Raw genomic sequence first — 21,724 nt, 5'->3', positions numbered from 1 at the left:
AAATGAAGACTCTTCATTTTATGAAACCTCTTTAGTTCTTTAATCATAATTAAAAGAAGTGACTTTTGGTTATCCATAACTTGAGGACAAGTTATAGACACCATCATAGCCATTAAGATCATGAATTAAACATACATGGAGGTTACATATAATTCCTATGATCTTCTAAAAACTCATAAGAACACAAATTCATGTCAAGCAATTTCAAGAAAATCATATAACTATATACAATACTTGAAAAGCCATGTAAAATGGGTTAACATAATCATTATCATTTTGAAAAACAGATTTTACAAGTCCAAAACAGATTGGGATAATGATCTTAATCCATTTCCAGCAACAAAACTCGAAAAAACTGCCCAGCACGCTCCTACTCGCCGAGTGCATTATTCTACTCGGCGAGTAGAATGAATTTGTTCATGGACTCGGCGAGTCCTCCCCATGGACTCGGCGAGTCCAGTCGTCAGAATGCAGAATTTTCGATTTTTAAGCAGTTTTGCATCAAGTATACATAAAACAATCCTAGGCTCTGATACCACTGATGGGTTTTTAAGCATTCTAACACTTCCTAAGTGTACATGCAACCCTAATAACCTTGAATCTATGTTTTCTCTATATACATGCAAATTTCTTTTTCAAGGTTATTTCCTAACTAGCATGGCATGGGGATTACATAAAACATAAAAACTAGTAGAAATACATACCTTGTTGTTGCTTGGATTCCTTCAAGACTTTGTGAGCCTAGCACCCCAAATGTTGTGCCTCAAATGCTTCACACAACACCACAAGACTTGGAATAACTTGAGAGAATACTTCTAGCACTCAAAATCGGTTATGCCCTCTCTAGTAACACTAGGTCACGATTTTGCTAGCCATAGGGTTCCTTTTATAGTGTTGTCACAATTAGGGTTTACACATGAATGCCCTTAATTGTCATGACTCTTGATTTCTCATGACCCATGGGTTTGTAACTCCCATGGACTATCCATGGAGCTCCATATGGTTATAACCAAACCCATAAACCATGGATCATTAATCCACCATAAAAGAATTGATGATTGTCATAATCAACCCTATATATTTAATTAGTCTCACTTTGATCACCAAATTAATACTAGATTAATACTTGATCAATACTAATTAAATAATACTATTATTAATATATTAGAACTTATAATATATTAATAATCATAAGTGCCTTATTCTCTCATCTAGTCTATCCAAGTATTGCAATGTCATGCAACCCAAATGGACCATGCCGGGTCGGGTCAAGTACATACCAAATAAAGTTATGGACTTAGACACTATATCCAACAATTTTACCCAAAGAGTAGATATCAGACTCTGATTGTGTGTTTTGTGGGATTTATAGCCGGAGGATTTTCGGAGCAGCAACAGCAGATAGAGAGTTCCCGCACAGATCAGCAGCTACTACGAGGTGAGTTACCTTCCAGTAGCGGTGGGTCTACGGCCACAATGTCGGCCCACCAATAGGGATCGTATGATAGATGTTTGTCTTTGTGATATTCATCTGTGTTACTACTACCTGATATGTTATATGCTAGCGTGATATGATATGTGATAGTAATAGAGTTCGGTTGTTAGGACCGAAGGGTAGGTTAGGCACCCCAGATATGCCTAACAGTATGTTATGATATGTTTAGCTGCTAGCATGATATGTTATATGAGATAGAGGTAGTAGGAGGGGGAATAGTCCCCGAGATTCGGTTGTTAGGACCGAAGGGTAGGTCGGACACCCCAGATATGCCTGACAATAGATTATGCTATGATATATGTGATAGTAGTAGTAGGGGGTGAAATAGTCCCCGAGGTTCGGTTGTTAGGACCGAAGGGTAGTCAGCACCCCAGAATGGCTCGACATGGGTAGGTCAGCGCCTCAGAATGGCTTGACACGGGTAGGTCGGCACCCCAGAATGGTCGTACGGGTAGGTCGGCACCCCAGAATGGTCGTACCGGGTAGGTCGGGCACCCCAGAAATGTCTGGCAGTATGTATACTATATGATTGTATGGTATGTGGACGATGGGGGAACTCACTAAGCTTTGTGCTTACAGTTTACAGTTTTGTTTTCAGGTACCTCTTCAGCGAAGGGGAAGGAGCTGGCGCGGTAGCGACACATCATACACACACACATATTGGTTTTCCGCATTATGAGATGTTCTGGGATTGTACTCTGACATTATTATTTTCATGCTTTGGTTTTCAGACACGAGATATGTTTTTATGAAATGATATGATCGAATGATGTTTTACTACAAATGTTTTGCAAACCGCTTATTTTAAATGAAATTTTTGGGCGTGAAAATTGGGTCGTTACATTAGAAGCATAAAAATATAATCTTTTTGATGGATATGAAGCCATTCATGAGTCTAGGACCTTTAAGTAAGCTTTGATGGACTAAAATGGATGTTAGGCTCCCATAAGTCATGCCAAGGCATAAAGTTGCGAACTTTATGCCCTAAGACCCTTTTTCTATACAAGATCTGGTATTAGGATTCAATGTCTACATGGGTTAAGTGTCAAACGGTTGTATGGGTTGAGTTGGGCAGTATGTTGAGTGTACCAGGGAGTACGCAGCGCATACTGCATGGTGGGCTAGTACGTTGTGCGTACAAGGACTACGCCCCGCGTACACTCCCAGTGAGCTTTTGGGTTTGTGTTGGGCTTTTGAGTCATTTGGGCCCTAATTGGTTTTGGGCCTTGATCTGTTTAGAGTGTGTACGCCTTTGAGCTTGCTAATGGGCCTTTAGTGGCGTTGTTAGGCATGTTGGGGCTTGAGGCCCATTATTGCTTTTGGGACCAAGAATAGTTAGGCCCATTAAAAGAAAAAGGCTTTTGGTCCCTTATGTTAGGAGTTTGGACCTAGGGGTTTGGTCCATGATTAGGATTTATGCTCTAATTATGATTAGGGTAATTTGTGTATATTCAGTGTCAAATTGTCGGAGCGGTAGTCGAGCAGTTAGTATTTATCAGCAGACTAAGGTGAGTCTTCTCACTATATCAATAGGTCGAAGGCACTAATGTCGGCCCATTACTTGACATGTGGAATGATACCTGTCTATGTGTTTGCTTGTCTGAAAGACCTTGGGGGTAGCCCGTGGCACTTGTATGGAAGACCATGGGGTAGCCCATGGCATGGAAGACCATGGGGGTAGCCCATGGTACTTGGATATTAGATCATGGGGGTAGCCCATTACATTCCAAGGTAAAGACCGTAGGGGTAGCCCATGACAATCATATGTATGTCGTGTGGTATTTTGCGATTGTATGTTATGTGATATTTAGGGAACTCACTAATCTTTGACTTACAGTTTATATTGTGGTTTCAATTACTTCTGGTACTAAGGGGAAGGGCTCGGCTTGATGACGCATCATTCACTCTCCATAATAAATAAATAAATAAATAAACACTTTTAAATCTTAAATAAATCTTTATCCAATCACTAAATCCCATCAAACATCTATTTATTAATATTTTTCTTTATTTTAATGAATTTAATTTTAATTTTTTAAATTATTTATCTGAATCATTTAAAATTATGTTATTATTTACTATTATTTTTTTTTATTTTTTATATTTATTTATTTTTTATGTTATGATCGTTTATTATTTTATCTTTTTACGTTTTGTTTGATTATATTATTTAATCATAGTTTTATTACTGTTAGACTAAACAGTGTGGGAGGGCTTTACCGATGGCAAAGCTAATGCGACACTTTTGCAAATCTTAATGATAAACTTTCACCGATGACAAATGGTGAATATTTGGAGATTTTGTTTCCATTCTAACTATCATTGCAAATTTAAGTTTTTTTTTATTTCAAATGTAAAAATATAACTACACCCTACTCAAAGGCAAACTGCGGCAAAAATGAATTAAATCCTATGTGGCACATATGTGTCACATTTTTACTATTGACAAAACAACCACCACACCCTTTAGGCTATAAGGAATGATAGTACTCATAGCATCTTGTCACATTATTTTTTTATTGCACGTGAAGACTTTCTCGTGTGGTACGTGAAGACATCCTAAAACTCTCGTCTAGTGCATGAGGGGGGGGGGGTCATATGCTAACATACAAAATACAATAATATATTTTTGAATTGGATCAAAGCCTAACATACCACATGTGTCCGGGCGTTGCCGCATATACTAATACACTAAACTCACACCTTCAACAATACGCATAAACAAATGTTCATGCATCCAGAATCATTGGCGGAAATAATATTCTGGAAAGAGAGCATGCTCGTCAAAATAATTATGCATGAGACGTTGGTGAGCTGTTGCACGCTGTCTGTGCATATATCTTTTTTCGTTTACGTTGTGCATTCATCGATTCAAGTTTGTTAACATGTTGTTCTACCCTATTACATATGGAGATGATCGATTGTATTACACTATCAAGAGCATCGTCCGATGAAGATGACGATGATGATGAATACGATATTTTTTTTTATAAACTGTTGGAGTGGTTTGAGAGATTTGTTGTGATGTATGTGTGTTGAAATATGAAAGGTGAATGGTTATTTATATTTATTGAAATATATGTTTAAAATTTGAATTTTAAAAGCAAAAAACGGCTATATATTTTTTTAAGTAAAACATTTTTTACAAAAATGAAAGGTTTTGTTTAAAAAATAAAATGGTCAATTGTGGTTTAAATTGAAGTCAATGGTTAAAAACCCAACAGTGTAACAACGTAAATTTTCAAACAATTTTTCATTTTTCAAACATAACATATCTCATATAAATCATCTCAACTCAGTGTATCAAATGTTATCACGGTAGAACATATCCCATAATCTCTAATACAAAATCCTCTGTCAGTGTGTACAAATCATGCCGGCGCCTTCCCGCGATCCTCGGTAGTACCTGAAACACATATCACATAACACGGTAAGCATAAATGCTTAGTGAGTTCCCCAAAATACCACATACAGCACATAAGCCACTCGAGGCTATGACTCGGTATGACCCTCCGGTCACTGTGTCTCAGCGGGACCCTCCAGTCCCGTAGCTCGTTGGACCCTCCAGTCCGGTCTAGCTCGTTGGACCCTCCGGTCCGGTCTAAATCGTTGGACCCTCCGGTCCGGTCTACTCGAGGACCCTCTGGCCTCGTAAGTCGTTGGACCCTCCGGTCCGGTCTTTATAATACATAGCATACAAATATCACAATGCACATAATCTCAAACATACACATAACACATAGGACCCTCCGGTCTGCACATAGATACCACTCTAGGTAATGTATAGTGAGGAGGCTCACCTCGTATGATGTCTAGCAAACTCTCGTGCTTGATATCCCCGACCTAGCCTCCGCCTATCAAAATGATAATATCTCTAATCAATACTCTCCTCATGTTCACATCTCTAAAGAATGGGTAGAAGATCATTCTACCCTTTCATGGCCTCTCGTGAATCAGTTTGACCAAACCCCCAAGGTTAACAGATGTCCACTCCAGTCAATGGTCCAACTTTGACCAGACTCGTCGAGTGCACTCGGGTGACTCGGCGAGTCCATGTGTGTCCTCTGAATCCTCCTAAGGCCTCACTCGACTCGTCGAGTTAACCTTTCACTCGACGGGTTACCTCTGATCACGAATCGCGGGGCAACCCGATCCGACTCGTCGAGTCCTCTCATGGACTCGACGAGTTTCCTCCATGGCATTACTCATGTGACCTTCTGAGGTCAGATCTGTTTCTCTAACTTATAGATTTGGCCTTCTAACACCTAAAAAATCACGTAAAGGTCTGAACTTGGAGTCCATGCATGGTGTATCTTGCATTATATACCATATAAACCCCATTAATGCTTCCTAGCTTCAAAACCCTATGATTACTTGACTAAAGCTTCATACTCTCTGGCTCTATGGACCTAGAAAGGTCCAGATCAATAACATAACTAGGAAGAGGGATTTGATGCATTCAAGACCCCAAAAATGAAGTGATTCAAGCCCTAACCCCAAAAATGGAATCTACACAATAGGGAAGAAGAGGGGTTCGATTTGGTACCTCAGAATGAAGCTCCTTGCTTGACTAACTCAGAACAACAACCTCCTCTGGTCCTTCTTGCTGGAACTCTTCTCCTCCTTTGCAAAATCACACCAAAAAGCTCAAGATAGCTCTTCCTCTCACTCTACACACTCAAACTCGCTAGGGTTCTCTCTTCTGGAAAGGTAGCTGCAATTGAAGGCCATAAGTGCCTTTAAATAGGGCTCAGGCCCAAAGATTTAGGGTTTCTGTCCACAGCGCGGACTCGTCGAGTCCCTTCATTAATCCGAGTCATCTGTCGCGATCCTACTCGACGAGTTTAGGCGTCAACTCGTCGAGTCCCTCTTCTTAACTCAAAAATAAATACTTAAATTATGATACCTGGAAATTCGGATGTTACAAACAGTCAATCAAATCATTCCAACCCTTTCTATCTCCTTTCGTTGAACTCTTAATGAGTTGCTGGTGGCGAGCATCCTGGCGCGCCAGAGGGCGGTGTTCAGCATACGTAGCAACCTCCTAGCGAAGCTTGTTGACGTCTGACTCCCTGTAGTCTTAGCCTTTAATATTTAGTCTTAGCCTTTAATATTTATATCGTAGGTTTCTATTGGATGATGATGAGTTCTATATGAAACGGTTCGTATACGTGACAATGGATCATTTAATTTAGGCGCCTAGGAAGCAATATTTTGTTATCCTTCAGGAACAAGTGTAAATTAATTTAGTAGAATAGTCAATATCATTAATTCTTATTAAATTAAATCAAAGACAAAATCAATTCTCAAATATAATAATTAACCATTTTTTTATTTTTTTAGCGACGAAGTGGGATCCAAATCCCCCGAATTAGGCCTAAAGTAATGGTCTCCTATACTTAAACCAATTTTTTTTCTCATTTAATGTTTCGATTTTGCAACTGAGAAATAGGGCTAAAAAATACAATAAAATGAGGGGGTTTTGTCATAAAAGCCCCTAATTTTACACAAAATAGTTGGTTATGCCCAAAGTACAAATTTATGTTCATTAATGCCTAACATTTGAGCAAATTTTACCACTTATGACTTTTTATCAGGTTAACACCAGGTGGCCGGTCATCTACTCACTTGATCCTTCTTAACAAAAACTTGGTGGCTGCTCACAACCACCAACGCCAGGCGTCATCATCACCACCACCACCTTCAGGCTTGTCTCCGGCAACATCCCCTCTTGTGTAACCCTAGCTACATGCCTTCACCCTCTACGACTTCACCATTACAATCACCCAAAAATCGCAGCTTTATTTTCTTGTGTAACCCTAGCTACATGCCTTCACGACCTCCGATGGTCATCATCTCCAACACCCTCTCTGCCTTCACCACCAACCCCCCCAGATAAAACCCTAGCATCCTCCATCAGATGAACCCATATCTGCCTCCAACAGACGAAATCCTAGCCGCCTCCATCGAAAGAACTCTGATTCGTTTAGTGCTTCTCACTATTTCCTCTCAAACGGCGATACCTTAGCAGCATTTGGCCCATCCTAGAGTGAAACTTTCGTGTTTCTTTCTCCCTCACGCAGGTATGTAACAACAAAAGATTTCAATCGCACCTTTATCCCCTTCTCTTTCTGATTCGAATCGCACCATACCCTCTTCGATTTAACTTGAAGGGGCTATGGCGATGACTAGAAGTCTTTGTGTGCGTGAACAGGGTAGGGAGAAGACAATGGTAGCTGAAATGTCGATTATTGAAGGTTTGTGGAGGTTGGTGAAAAGTGGTTGTAATGGAGGTTAATGGTGGTTTTAAGGTGTTTGTGTGGTGGCTTATGGTATTGGGTTATCGATTTCAGGCATGTGTGATAATGGATAAGCAACAGCCGAAGAAGACGATGAAAAATAGAAGGGGTTTAGGGTTTGCTTTGATCCAAAGTCTCGTTTCCAAAATCTTGTTTGATTTCTGAATTGTGTTTGAATTCTTCTTGTTTTAGTTCTGAATTGTGTTTCTGAATTGTCTTTAGTTCTGAAAATCATTTCCTTGTTTGAGTGGTTTTGGAAATCTTCTTTGAGTTCTGAATTCTTGCTTGAATGTGTGTATGTTTGTGTTTCAGTATGTGTGTTTGAGTGGAGAAGATGATGGTGGTGTGATGATGGGTTTCTGTGATGGAGGGATAAGGGTGACGTTGGGTGGTGGTGGATGATGGAAGGTAGTAGTGGTGATGGTGGTTTGTATGTGGTTGATGGCGGTGTTGGTGTGGAGGTGATAAGTAAATATAAGAGCTTCTATGACAAAGGTGACTGCCCCAGAAGGTTAAATCTGGCTAAGGGGCAAAAGTGAACCAATTTTCCGATAATAGAGGCATCTGTGGCAAAAAAAAAAACGACTTTGGGCATAACCGGTTTTTTTGTGTAAAGTTAGGGGCTTTTATGACAAAAACCCTAAAATGAGTTTTGAACATTTGTTGTTATTGTGATCACGTTGACCTTCTATCATTGCAGATATAACCTAGAGATAAAAAGCTGATAGACTTGATTTTTTTAATTGATGTCATTATGAAAAAGCTATAATATTTTGTTTTTTTAATTAGAGTATAAATCAAATTATTTTATTAAACGTCTCTTTAAACACAAATTAACAAAATACACAATTTATATAAGTATTTAACTAAAAAGTAGGTCATAAATCAAAAACAGATAATCTGAACAAGTATTTCAAACATAATGAATCGTTACAATTCGTGTGCCTCCTTTTCAGGAAGTGCACATGACACCTAAATTAATCGTGTCCTTCCGAAATCATTCAACTGACAAGAAACCTTATTAGTTGTTTTTGGGCAGGACAGTATGGGTCAGCACAGGGGTTGCAGAAAGCTCTTATTGGTTGATCTCAAGCACAAGTTTTTCAAGTGCATCTTTGGAGAGAGGAATGTAGAGGCAATCTTGTCCATCAGAGTGTCTTCTGATTTTGACCAATTCGTGATCTTTGAATTCGGTCAAATGGGAATTCAATGTCACTTGACTGCTCACCAGAAACCGCTCTCTACAGCTAGTGAACAATGTATCAATCGGCATTCCTGAATTGTAATTAAACATAAGAATAAGAAATAAACAATTTTGTTGCATGAATTTGGTAAAGAGAAAGTTAAGGAAGTAAGTAAGTACCTTCTTGATCAGGATGGGCTAATTGATGTTGTGCAAGAACTTTGAAGACAGATTGAGCATTTGGTGTCAAACTGTGTAAGACAATTGAAGCTGTTTTTACAGTTTGAGAGGTGCCACCATGAGCAAGAATAAGAGGATGAAAGACTCCTTCAATCTTGTATGCTGCAAAAGTAGGCACATGATGCCAACACCAATTGAACTCCACATGAACCATTTTCTTGTCCCACACTGTCATCAAAAATCGATGCAGATTAAAATGACATGACACGACAGAATAGAACAAGTTGGCCATGGGACAAAATATTGCAATTTGTAAAAGGTGGAATGTGTAAAAAGACATGAATGCCCTTCTCATTTACAAGCAGCTTACATAGAGGTGCATTCACATGGTCTATGGAAGCAACAATACGAACATGGGAACAAGAAGCAATTCTTGATAGAAGATGTTGAGAATCGGAATCACGCAATCCAGGCCCATCAATATTGTGAATCACAAGACACACTAAACATTCTTGTTCTTCTGTGTACGGGTGGGGCCCATCAAGAAAACCAATAACATCATCCATTGACCTCGAATCAAATGGCTGTTCATCTTTATCATGCAACCCTTTTAATTGTTCCCATACTACTTCAGCCATTGTAGTGGCAACCTGCAGTTTTCATTATACAAAAAAAAATGTTTCAATTATATGTCTTTAGTAAGACTTCATCTGGAAAATGACAACTTAACAACATACCTGTTTAAGATTGATTGACTGAAGATATCCATTAACAACAATCACACTGTACTCAGTTAAGGCTGTTGAAGCAAAATCTTCAATCAAACTCTTCTTAGATCCAAAACCATACATTAGAAGACCAAAACCATACCTGTAACAGTTGAAAAAGGAAAACATTTATTTAGCCTTCGTAAACACCACACATATATATACTAGAATAAGGATTGACATGGAAATGTGTACCTCAACTCAAAAACCCAGTCATTGTACTGACTTTTGTAACTATTTATCAATGAAGCAATTTCTTTCTCATGCTTTGGCTCAATGTTAGACACCTCAGCTCGAAGTTCCTGCATTCACAGTTTAATTTCTTTCTCATGCTTTCCCTAAAAAGAGTCATTCTTTGATTTTGGATGTAAAAATACTATTTTATCCCTAAGTCTCTATGGATTATAACGCATATCGGATTCGTATTTGAGAAAATACGAGTTTTGTTATTTAACATCAAATGCCTCGATTTAAACAAGGGGTTTCATCGCTTTAAATGTTTATTTTCATCAACAAATTGCAAGAATTTTAAATTTTTCAAGAAACATTCCCAGGTGCATTAGCTCTCGACTTCGTTATATTTGCTACAAAATCCATACAAATTTTCCATTCACTACTAGGTTTGACACCAAAAATGAAAAGGCGAGTTTTTATATAAAGGAATAAGTACATTATCACTCATTAGATGAAGCAAGTTAAGGAGATTAGAGAATAGAGAACCTGTTCATCAACAAGATCAATTTCGGAAAGCTTTCTGGCTGATTTCTTCCCCGACTTTCCAGACTCTTTTGCTAAGAAATAATTTCTTGAAAATCCGAACTCCTCTTCATCGATATCAATTTCCTCCATTTTGTTGAGAACCCGAGTATCTGCTATGAGGGAAGCGGATCAATCGGCAGAGAAGTGTGCCCTAGTTATCCTTTGTTTCCCGCCATTTTATCTATGACTTAGATAAAATTCAGTGTCCATTTATCTATGCAATTTAATAATAATTTTCTTATCAAACGCAACAGTAAAATAGAAAGTTTATAGAGGTGTCAAAACTCAAAATAGTCTAGTCATAGAAATGTTTGGATTAATTTGTAAAAACACTATAAGCTAATAAATATTTTTTAATTTTGCCTATAAGCTAATAAACATTTCTTAGTTTTTAGCAAGAAAATGTTTATATGTATAAAAGGACCAAAAAGAACTTCCTTTTGACTTATTTTTTTATTACAACTAAAAACATGAGCCAAAAAGGCTTCCTGCCGGTTATGATTATAAAAACATGAACCAAAAAAACAGGGGAAACACGCATATTAAGAGAGTAATATATACATTCCTCTAAGGCATTTGATCAAACAGCTTGCCTGCAAGGCCAAACATCCCAACTCAGATCAAAAACCATCATACATATGAGCCTTAACATCACAAATTCAATCATCTAATTCAAGATAAAGAACACTGTACACTTCAGATATCATATATGAACAACAAACGCATTCTCTTTTTTACAGATACCATTTATGAACAACAAACAAGTAGCAACTCAGTGGCAGCAAACAAGTAGCTGTGGCTATCGAAGACAGAAAAAAAAAAAAGGAAGAAATAGACAACATAAATTGATAATAACACCAGCATCAACTGATAACCTTGAAAAAAGGTATCAATTGATATCAAGATTGGCGATTTCAAAAGAAACCAGAAAAAGAGGAAGAAAGAAAGCAGAAAAATGGAACCTGGGGTGGGGTGGGGTGCGACGATGTAGCTGTGGCTATCGAAGGTCACCGGCCGGTGGCTTTGGCGACGGCATACGGCGGCGAGCAGGGGAGGGAATCTATAGTGAGAGCAGACGAGAGAGGCGAGCTGTATTGTATTGGAGTCGTACGTTAGGTTTTATTAGCTTAAAAGGAGTTTTACAAAAATATTCATCAAATGGTATAATTTTGAAAATATTTACCAAATTGGGAGATTATGAAATTTAATCTGAAACATTTACGGTACCACTACATCTTCCGCCACACCTCCATCTTTGACCACAAACGCCTTTTCACAACGTCGACCACACCATACACGGTTCAGTTTCTTCCTTTTTTATAGTTCAATTTTCTACCCGATATCCTAAAGATTGATTCAAGTGTGTATGTGTGTGTGAAGCTCACATGCAAGTTATTTATTATTTTTATTATATTAAAGCCCGAATAAATAATATATTATGATTTTAATTAATTCCATTATTATATATATATTAAAGTGTGGAAGAAAGGAATAGTAAAGTTGACATACTTTGTCCAGGTTTGATCCCTTGATTTACATATCCGGTCCCTGTACTTCTTTAATTAATTTATTCATTTCCTTTTGTTTGTGTTCCATTCAACTTCCCATTTTTTTGGCAGAATTGGTCCCTGTATTATTGTTGGAAGTTAGGAATACTAAATTTGGATGTTTTTTTGGCAACTTTGCTCATTATTCTTTACCCATTTTGACACTTTTGGTCCTTGCAATCAATATTTTTACACTTTTTTGGAACCTTTTAATATTTAAAGTTTGGTCACAAAACTTTAACGGTTTGACAACTTTGATCCCTTTTCTAAAAAGTTGCTAATTCCTACCCCTTTAATTCTTTAGCCATTTTCACACTTCTGGTCCTTGCAGTCAAAACTTTTACATTTTTTGTCTGGGGCAAAGCCCAGACTTTTCATCCTTGTACTTTCTATGTCTGTCATATTTATCAATTCAGAAACAACATTGAAAGCTTATGGCCCCCGCGTAGCGGGGTAACCTTTCTAGTATATATTAAAGTTATGAAGAAAAGGAATAGTAAACTTGTCATTTTTTGGCAGAATTGGTCCCTGTATTATTATTGGGCTTCAAAGTTAGGAATAATAAATTTGGATGTTTTTTGGCAACTTTGCTCCTCGTTCTTTAACCATTTTGACACTTTTGGTCCTTGCAACCAATATTTTTACACTTTTTAGGAACCTTTTAATATTTAAAGTTTGGCCACAAAACTTTAACGGTTTGACAACTTTGATCCCTTTTCTAAAAAGTTGCAAATTCCTACCCCTTTAATTCTTTAGCCATTTTGACACTTCTGGTCTTTGCAGTCAAAACTTTTACATTTTTTCATAAAAATTGGATGTTTTTTGGCAACTTTGCTCCTCATTCTTTAACCATTTTGACACTTTTGGTCCTTACAATCAATATTTTTACACTTTTTAGGAACCTTTTAATATTTAAAGTTTGGCCACAAAACTTTAACGGTTTGACAACTTTGATCATTTTCTAAAAAGTTGCTAATTCCTATCCCCTTTAATTCTTTAGCCATTTTGACACTTCTGGTCCTTGCAGTCAAAACTTTTACATTTTTTCAGAAAAACATGAAAAAAACGGTCTGGGGCAAAGCCCGGGCTTTTTATCATTGCACTTTCTACGTCTGTCATATTTATCGATTCGCAAACAACATTGAAAGCTTTTGCCCCCGCGTAGCGGGGGTAACCTTTCTAGTTATATATTAATATACAAGTATATTCGCTTTAGTGTTTAATCGCTTACATATTCTTTTTGCACAGTACATTACTACAAGTCTAAAAAGCAATAAATAATACCAATATGAGGTTGTGAAGTGCAATCTAGTCTTTAGGGTTATGGTTTACAAACAAAAATAGTAAAACGGTAAAATACGAATAATTTTTTTTTATTTAGTTAAAATGTATCAATTAGATTATCATAATTTTTATAATCATTCACATAAATTGTATTTATGTTTTTCTATTTTAATATCATTGAAAATCCACTAGAAAAAAATAGCTTTCTTTTCATTTTCTTTCTTCAAATAAATGGAGTTACTTTTTAATATATATAATGTTGATAAGTTATTTTATCAATGATAACATTTATATATATATATATATATATATATATATATATATATATATATATATATATAATGTTATCATTGATAAAATAACTTATCAGCATCAACTATATCTAATCTTAAACTCCATCAAACATAAAAGAAACAGGTAGAGAGAGTAAAAGAAAAAGAAACATAGTAAAGAGAGAGAAACGAAACAAGAAAAAAATATCAGACTGTTCTTAATTTTTTGCGGAGACCAAAGAGTGGAGAGGATATCAGATTATCGGAAAGGGTTGGCGAACACGAAGAAAAGAGAGTGAGACGAAAAAGCCATGGTCCGATGACGGAGTGGTCCGACGATTGGCGACAGTGACCGGTGGGGAAGACGCAGTTGGGCAACAGGTGGCAGCATTACTCCGGTGAGATTTGGACGTTTCCCGCCGTCAAAATTTCTGGTTCTTTATTGTTTTCTTAAACCCAAATCTTTGAGGTAAGAATTTTGTATCTCTAACTAGATTTTTGGTTTTACTTTTTAGAATTTAAGAGATAGTTTCTTAACTTAATTAGTTTCCTAATGTCATGCGGTTTTGATTATGTCAATGATTCTTTTGATTTTATCAATGATTTTCGGATGATTTTATCACTTAATATGTAAAGCGAAATTTTCCAAAAAAAAAAATTACACTACTGGAAAAAAAAATTTGAGGGATATCTCGGGCTACCCCGGGATCTTCATTAGATCCGCCCATGGAAGTAATCTACCTTCTTGTGGCCCCATCTCGCTCTGTAAGTCTCCAAGATCTAACATTTAAGACTTTTTCATGCTAGATCTAGGTTTTTAGTTGTGTATATAGCATTTTGGTCCCAAAGTCTTGATGATCTTGAAGTTTCAGGAACTCCAGAACTTGGTGCTGATGTTTTTATGCTTCTAAACCCTTCATGATAGATAAAAAGGCCATGTATGTGCTCTCCTTGAGCCATGCAGTTGGATTTGGCATTTCAAGTAGGTTTATGGACTTAAGGTTTAGTTTTATGGGTGATTGAGCCATGGTTATGGATAAAGTTGGAAATTTTATGCATTAAGACCATCAGCATATTCATATTTGAAAAATTAGACCTATGCACTTACAAGATTAAGTCTTTAAGGAGAAGGTTGTTAAGCCCGTTTGCACGGTGTGACAAGCCTGGGATCGCGACGCGATCTTTAGGCTGATTCACGATTATTTTATCACGTAGTGTTTCGCAGTGCATCTGGTTAATGGTCATTGAACGACCGTTAACTTTGATAGTTTGATTTTTGACTTTTGTTCAAACTTTGAGGAATTAGTTGTTGACTAGTGATGACCTCCGATTTTACCTTATATGGTCATGTTGCTAATTCTTCGTGTAGCGAGTGCGTGACTGTTCAACTTATTGATTTAAGTGAGTTATATCACTATACTATGTGTTACAGTATGTATCCCCTGTAGTATGTTGTAGTGTAGATACATTGTAGTATGTTTGTTATGCAAGTAGGTCAGTATAGTCTTTTGCATGTTGATTGTTTGATTGTATGATATGTCGACATGTTATGTTTGAGGAGTTGACAGTGGATCGACACTAGAGCCGAGAGCCTAGCCTATTTGTATCAGGGTTAGACGCGCACTAGAGCCGTTAACTGTTGGGATGACTAGACATGCACTAGAGTTGTTAGTCATCATGACTAGATGTACACCAGAGCCATTAGTCACTATTTGTTCAAGTAGATCGGTACTAGAGTAAAAAAGTCTTTGTTTGTATGCGTTGTATGTATATTGTGGTATGTTGTATTTCAGGGGAACTCACTAAAGTTTATGCTTATGGTTGTTGATTTAATATTTTTCAGATAGTTCCTATGATTTAGGAAAGGCTTCTGTTTGATTGTACGATGCTCGCATCATTATTTTTTTCAATAGATTTCCGTTGTTATGATATTCAATATATTTTTACACTATGGCTCGATGGTGTTTTGGAATGATTTACAACCTTAGTCCTTTTATGAAGATGTTTTTGAATGATTTACTTATTAATTTAAAAGAAAATTTGGGTTAAAATTTGAAACGTTACACAAATCATCATCGATGTAGTAACCTGATGCCACCTTTAGTTCCTTTACACTCTCACTCACTTTTCTTTTTCCCAATGTCGGCGATGCTCTGACCACCAAACCCAACCAATGATGGCGAAAATGAATAAATAATGTTACGTTAAAAGAAAACATAATGCAAATCGAATCACTATACATGTGAGAGTGCAAATCAATATTAGAGTTGTGGACATGGTTCGTGATTCCACAGTCGCCGTCAACAATTTCTTTTTCGACGAGACCATTGTAGGGAAGGTAGAGATACAGGGGTAGGAAGAGATAAGGGCTAGGATTCAATTATTGGGTAGAGAGGTATTGATTTAACTTTAACGATGGGGAGAATGGTGGTGTTGGAGACCGATGATGACTTTTAGGAAAGAGAGACAATCTCAGATACATAAAAGGTAAAGGAAGGTATGGGGTTGGGGTTTTAGTTGGGGGTGATGTGAGTTTATTTAATGAATTAATTTATATAATAATTAAAACTAAATTACAAAATAAATCAAAAAATAATATTGAGGGTAAAATAGTTATTTTAAGTCATACAAGGACCAAATATGAAACAAAAATAAAATATAGGGATGATCTTATTAAAAAAAGAAGTTAAGAATAAATATGCCGATTACACCAAACTACAGCGACCATTCATGTAATTTACCCTATTTTTTGCGAAAAAGAAGGAGAGCACTTTCTAATTTTTATTGTTTCTTTCTATTTCCTGAAGAAATCGTTTTATCTGCTTTTAGAATCAAATAGATCCCCATAAAAGTCATTCGGCAGTCCCTAATTTAGAAATCGATTTGATTTTGATTTGTATTTGTATTTGTTGATTGATCCGCCACACACACAGTCTGTGCATACACACACAAGAAAGGAATTAAATCTAGAGAAACTGGTTTGAATATACACACAAGGAGGGAAGGAGAGAGATAGATAGATTTGTGTGTGATGATGGAATGAAGACGAAGTTGAAGAAGAAGAGGAAGAGGTTGGAAGATGGGAAGGGCGGAGTTAGATTATAATTATTCGAATAATGGCAGAGGCGGAAGAGGAGTACCCAAATGTTGTTCGTATAAGAGGACCACTGTTATCATATGTTCCATCAACATTGTTGTTGCTCTTTACGTTTTTCAGAATCTTTATACTTCTCTTTACTCCTACTCATATCGAGATTCACACAGCGGTAATTGCTTCAATTTGTTTTCTCCCTAAAATCTCGATTTAGCGTTAATGTATTTAACCCCAGTTCTGAAATTTGTTGCTTATAATCGCCTTTAATTTTTGTATCAAAACTGATCATACTCTTATTCGGTTCAATTCGTGTCTGTTTTACGGAACCTATTTGTAGAGTTTGTTTTTGTTCATTTTGTTGATCATTGCACAACTTAGTGTAGATGAAACCTAGTTGTGAAGTTTTCATTTGTGCAATTAAGTGATCAGTCTGCAATGTTTAGATGAAGATGAAATCTAGTTATAGAGATTGTTTTTTGATTATTTCGCAATCTTCAAAAAGTATAGATAAAACCTAGTCGTGGACTTTGTTCTTTATGTACTTGATTGAGCATTCACAATTTGGGGGTTTATTAATCCCTAGAAGATCCAAGATTTCCAAACTGATTAGTAATAAGTTTGGTATGTGTTCTGGTGTACAGCAGTTACCTACACTCCAGATCAAATTAGAAATATGGAAGAATCAATGCGGATACGAAAGCAATCTGAACCTAGAAAGCTCATTGAAACGGTAAAATTCTTTCTATTTTTTCAATTGTTGAATTTAATTATCCATTTTTTGCTCTGAATTGATGAAGTTTGCAAAATTTTGGTGTGTTTTGTTGGTTAAAGGTTAAACTAATCAAACAAAAAGTTGATAGAAGAGAGGAGGAGGACATGGTTGAATTACCACAGCCATTGAAACAGAAGTTAACTAATGAGATCATAGAACTACTGAGTGGATTGAATCAGAATGGTGGTGCTAACTCAACTTTACAGCATGGTAACTTTATATTCAGTAACTTTTAACTATATGTATCTACACTACACTACACTACTTGTTTTGGACAAATGCTGAAATGAAATAAAAAAACGTTTTTCCTTACAGAAGCAGTTGAAGGCTGGAGGTTGCAAAAACTAAAGGAAGTCAAAACAATTACTAGTGGTCAAAGGAAAACCTCAAAGTCAAATTCAACAATCCTACCAGATGAAGCAGGTCTTACAAAATCTATTAAGTCATTCTTTTCAGCATTTAGTCAAAAAAAAAAAAAAAAAAAAACATAACAAGATCACATGTGACATGTTTATAGGTATTCTTGCAAGAGTGTTGGAGTTCAATTGGACTGAGTTATCACATGAAATTGGGCTTTGGATACCGGTTAATGTCATCAACAATGAACATAATGACAAGCCCGAGGGTGAAGATGATTTTGGTAATTATTATTTATTACATCTTTTTGTTATTTGGGAATTTGAATTTATGTAATAATTGAGTTAAAAAATTGTCAGATGATAGCATCTTAGCTGGGAGGAGGTTGCCTCCTGAGTGTAATACAGAGCTTCATACAGACTATGGTGGTCAAGCAGTCAAATGGGGGTTGACTCATCAGAAAGAAAGTGCATATGAATGTTGTCAGGCTTGTTTAAATCAGGCTAAAAATGCAAGACCTGGTGAAATGAAATGTAATATTTGGGTTTATTGTCCTGCTGAAGAAGGATGTCATTCACCAGATATATACCAACATAAACTTGAAGAATGCTGGCTTAAATATGTAAGTTCTTCATTATCTCTTAAGTTGTTTTTATCTAAGATGTAAAAGTTGAGAATAGTTTTTATATTATTTCCATGATATATGATTATGCAGGCAGAAACGCCGAAAGTGAGCTTTAAGGATAAATATTCAGAAAGTTACAGAAGAAATCATCCGAATGCACCTTTGGTTGTTCCTTGGGTTTCGGGTGTTATAAGTTCTTGAATGATTACAGGAAGCTTTTATTTACAATTTGTCTGAATACCAATCAACAGAGGAACTCATTGTTTGCATATTGAAGGCTTACATCTGTATCTGTATCTGTATCTGTATTTGTTTCTGTATCTGTATGAATGCAGTTTTGGTGACTTGTGCTCTTTTACCTGAAAGTTTTGAACTAATTTGTATTTGTGGACCTTGCTAGTGAAAAAGACTAGAGCTGAAAAGAGAAGGTTAAGATAGTTGGGGCAATGCCAAAAGGCTTTGCTCTTTTTGAGTGTAATTTGAAACATTTTACAAATTGAGAATGGGAATTCATGGTGTTTGGGATTGTTTCTCCAAGTCCTCTGTATAATGATTTATGTTTTATAACTTCCTTATCATTAAGAAATTTGCTGAAATATGAAGTGAAAATCATGTTTTGAAATTTGCATTGATATTTGAGTTGAACGTGCTAAGTAGCAAAAAAGTAGTCAAATGATTATGTAAGTATCTCAATTTGATTGTTGAAATCGAAATAACCACATTGAATAGTCACATTCAAATAACGTGTGTGTGATGTTTCAATAAAACCGTTGAATTTGATGGTATGTTAAATGACGAAGTAAATAAGCCAAATGAAATTACTAAATTTATAGGGTGTCGAGAAATTTGTTGGTAAGTTAGTCATTTTTAATGTATTTATTTGTAATTTTGATGTTTTAGGGACGACTACGATTTGGCTGTGAATAATTTTTCTTTTAAACGACAAATAATAATAATAATTTTTTTTTTCTGAGGGATTGAAGCCATGACCATTTAGTTAGTTCTTAGATTGAAACCTCCATTTTAACTAAGTGGGTTAAGCCCTAACTTGTAATTCCGCTGAACTCAATGGGATTGGTTCATAAGCATTTTAACTAAGTGGGTTAAGCCCTAACCGGAACTGGAATTCAATTATTAATTTTTTTTTACTAAAAACCTGTAAAATACCTAATCGTTGTTAAGGTTCTTTTAAGCAAAATTAAGCAATACCCTCAAAACCCTATATCAATCGATTGTTCTCACAGATTAAAATACCTATTCTTCTTACAATCGTTCGTTTTAACCCTCCTCCTCAGTCCTCATATACGATCTTCTTAACATCAATCTATTATAACATCTTGAAGGAACTGCTCCTCCCCCTTTTTGAAGTTCTGCTGTGTTTCTTGATCGATCAAACAGGTAAACATTATTCTCTCTTGTTGATTTTTGCTCAATAATGCGTATCTGGTTCCTCAATTGCACGAATTGTTGCTGTTAATAAGTGGAATGAGTGATACATAGTTGGTTTCTTAAATCGCACAAATTGTGTATTTGGAAATTGAAAAACCCAATGTTGCTGTTAACGACATAAGAGAAATTGATAATAGGGAAACGAATGCTCGTTTTGTTGAAAGCACGGATTGACAAGAATGAAAGCGATATGAGGGATTTGGTAAATGCATCCCTGTTGGATAATCAGAACCGAATTGAATTTCAAGATAACAACATATTGATTTGAAACCGAGTGATGCTGGTGAGGGCCAAGAGGGAACGAAGGAGGTAGTGAATAGTGAAATTGATGGTTTCAAATTACAACAAGGTTCAAGTAAGAGATAGTTTGCATCCACGTGTTGTAAATGTTGAGGTTAATTTCATGGCTGAATATCTGCAAATATCAAAGAAACATGAGATTCGATAACATGTATATGATATGATGTGGTATACTAAAACTTGTTTGTTATCTTGCAGAAAAAAACTTTTGCATTATCCAACCATGCAATTAGCTAACAATCCAATCATTCAAACTCACTACAACATTCTGAATGTGAAAGAAGATGCAACCCATGAAGAAATCCGATCAAGCTATCGATCAGCTCTTCTCACTTCCCATCCAGATAAGTTACAAAACACTTCCATTTCCAACCACCGAGATCTGGGATCTCAATTTCTCCATATCCAAACAGCTTGGGAAATCCTAGGAGATGTTAAATCACGGGCATTATATGACCAGGAGCTTCGGGTTTCAAGACATGATGAGTTAACTGCAGATGAGGTTGAGTTAGAGGATTTGGCAATGGAAACTAGCGGTGATGTGGTGGAGCTTTTTTATCAGTGTAGGTGTGGTGATTACTTCTCACTTGATTCTTTGGAGTTGAGAGAGATGGGATTTGAAATATTGATAAAAGAAGGTGAGAAGATATTATTACAAGCACATGATGGTGCTTCGGTGACATCAATCTTGCTACCTTGCACTTCTTGTTCTTTGAAAATCCGTTTAGTGATCAATAAAGATACTCGGCCTTAAATTTGTGGCCATTGATTCATGATTTTGATTCAGATAGGAGTCGATTGTAATAAACCATTTTTGAAACCGAGAAGGAGATTATTGTTGTGTTAACATGTGTTGAAGTGAATATAGAATGTATGTGTACCTTATAGGTTGTGATGAAATGAGTTGGATTCTGGTGCTTAATTGCAGCTTGCTAGTCCCCCCGAATTTGGCCCCAACTGGGGTTTGATTCATAGTACTTGTACATGTTTATTTATTTATTTATTTTTATTGAATGCTTTGTTGAGAAGTTTTGAGACCATTTTCCCAACAATTGGTAGTGGAGCTTCAAGTTTGGGGGATGCATTATTTTTAGAGGTTCATAATATGCTATTATGTGGTTATAACTTTGTCTGAACTTTCACATCAAAAACAAATTTATGTCGGTCATATTATATTATAGGGTGTCTTGGTTTTAGAGGTCCATAGTGTGTTTTGTGGTTGCAACTGATCATGATAATCCATATCATTTCCATTTTGTTTATATTTAGTCACTGGATTTTTTTTCGTGCTTGATTTACCACTGAATTATTTGAAATTGTTCATATTTTACTCTTTATGAT

At 36.2% G+C, this 21,724-nt stretch overlaps 3 protein-coding genes across 7 annotated transcripts; 2 read left to right on the top strand and 1 right to left on the bottom strand.

The window, feature by feature from the left end:
• Nucleotides 1-8,655: 8,655 nt before the first annotated feature.
• On the bottom strand, nucleotides 8,656-11,987 carry ORC2 (origin recognition complex second largest subunit 2). 3 transcript variants are annotated; one of them, XM_079042845.1, is made up of 8 exons: nucleotides 11,867-11,987; nucleotides 11,646-11,772; nucleotides 10,645-10,897; nucleotides 10,120-10,226; nucleotides 9,895-10,027; nucleotides 9,528-9,807; nucleotides 9,158-9,385; nucleotides 8,656-9,069 (listed from the first exon to the last, which is right to left on the bottom strand). In XM_079042845.1, the coding sequence occupies exons 3-8, from the start codon at nucleotides 10,771-10,773 to the stop codon at nucleotides 8,870-8,872; spliced, it is 1,077 nt and encodes a 358-aa protein (XP_078898971.1). In that variant the 5' UTR covers nucleotides 10,774-10,897; nucleotides 11,646-11,772; nucleotides 11,867-11,987; the 3' UTR covers nucleotides 8,656-8,869. The 3 variants fall into 3 exon arrangements, with proteins under 3 accessions (XP_078898971.1, XP_078899020.1, XP_078899061.1); XM_079042894.1 differs by having other exon boundaries at nucleotides 10,645-10,864; XM_079042935.1 differs by having other exon boundaries at nucleotides 10,645-10,793.
• Nucleotides 11,988-16,560: 4,573 nt separating this feature from the next.
• LOC145105650 (uncharacterized) lies at nucleotides 16,561-19,171 on the top strand. Of its 2 annotated transcripts, none has more exons than XM_079042793.1 (7): nucleotides 16,561-17,052; nucleotides 17,525-17,610; nucleotides 17,712-17,862; nucleotides 17,968-18,075; nucleotides 18,170-18,292; nucleotides 18,369-18,631; nucleotides 18,725-19,171. In XM_079042793.1, the coding sequence occupies exons 1-7, from the start codon at nucleotides 16,866-16,868 to the stop codon at nucleotides 18,833-18,835; spliced, it is 1,029 nt and encodes a 342-aa protein (XP_078898919.1). In that variant the 5' UTR covers nucleotides 16,561-16,865; the 3' UTR covers nucleotides 18,836-19,171. The 2 variants fall into 2 exon arrangements, with proteins under 2 accessions (XP_078898919.1, XP_078898877.1); XM_079042751.1 differs by having other exon boundaries at nucleotides 17,522-17,610.
• A 730-nt stretch (nucleotides 19,172-19,901) lies between these two features.
• LOC145105907 (DNAJ heat shock N-terminal domain-containing protein) lies at nucleotides 19,902-21,268 on the top strand. Of its 2 annotated transcripts, none has more exons than XM_079043021.1 (2): nucleotides 19,902-20,032; nucleotides 20,582-21,268. In XM_079043021.1, the coding sequence occupies exon 2, from the start codon at nucleotides 20,607-20,609 to the stop codon at nucleotides 21,135-21,137; it is 531 nt and encodes a 176-aa protein (XP_078899147.1). In that variant the 5' UTR covers nucleotides 19,902-20,032; nucleotides 20,582-20,606; the 3' UTR covers nucleotides 21,138-21,268. The 2 variants fall into 2 exon arrangements, with proteins under 2 accessions (XP_078899147.1, XP_078899111.1); XM_079042985.1 differs by lacking the exon at nucleotides 19,902-20,032 and adding an exon at nucleotides 20,352-20,477.
• The last annotated feature ends 456 nt before the right edge of the window (nucleotides 21,269-21,724 follow it).

Source organism: Lactuca virosa, chromosome 1, assembly GCF_052849685.1.
Source record: "Lactuca virosa cultivar CGN04683 chromosome 1, Lactuca_virosa_CGN04683_v6, whole genome shotgun sequence".
Lineage (NCBI taxonomy): Eukaryota > Viridiplantae > Streptophyta > Magnoliopsida > Asterales > Asteraceae > Lactuca > Lactuca virosa.
The sequence above is the reverse complement of the archived record's forward strand: the minus strand, read 5'-3'. Positions and strand labels throughout refer to the sequence as shown.

Coding starts and splice junctions, on each gene's coding strand:
- LOC145105650 (XM_079042751.1), top strand. CDS start 16,866: ATGGGAAGGGCGGAGTTAGATTATAATTATTCGAATAATGGCAGAGGC. Junction 18,293..18,368: donor CGAGGGTGAAGATGATTTTG/GTAATTATTATT, acceptor AAAAATTGTCAG/ATGATAGCATCTTAGCTGGG. Junction 18,632..18,724: donor AAGAATGCTGGCTTAAATAT/GTAAGTTCTTCA, acceptor ATGATTATGCAG/GCAGAAACGCCGAAAGTGAG.
- ORC2 (XM_079042845.1), bottom strand. CDS start 10,773: ATGGAGGAAATTGATATCGATGAAGAGGAGTTCGGATTTTCAAGAAAT. Junction 10,227..10,644: donor TTGATCTTGTTGATGAACAG/GTTCTCTATTCT, acceptor CTGTGAATGCAG/GAACTTCGAGCTGAGGTGTC. Junction 10,028..10,119: donor GACTGGGTTTTTGAGTTGAG/GTACACATTTCC, acceptor CAACTGTTACAG/GTATGGTTTTGGTCTTCTAA.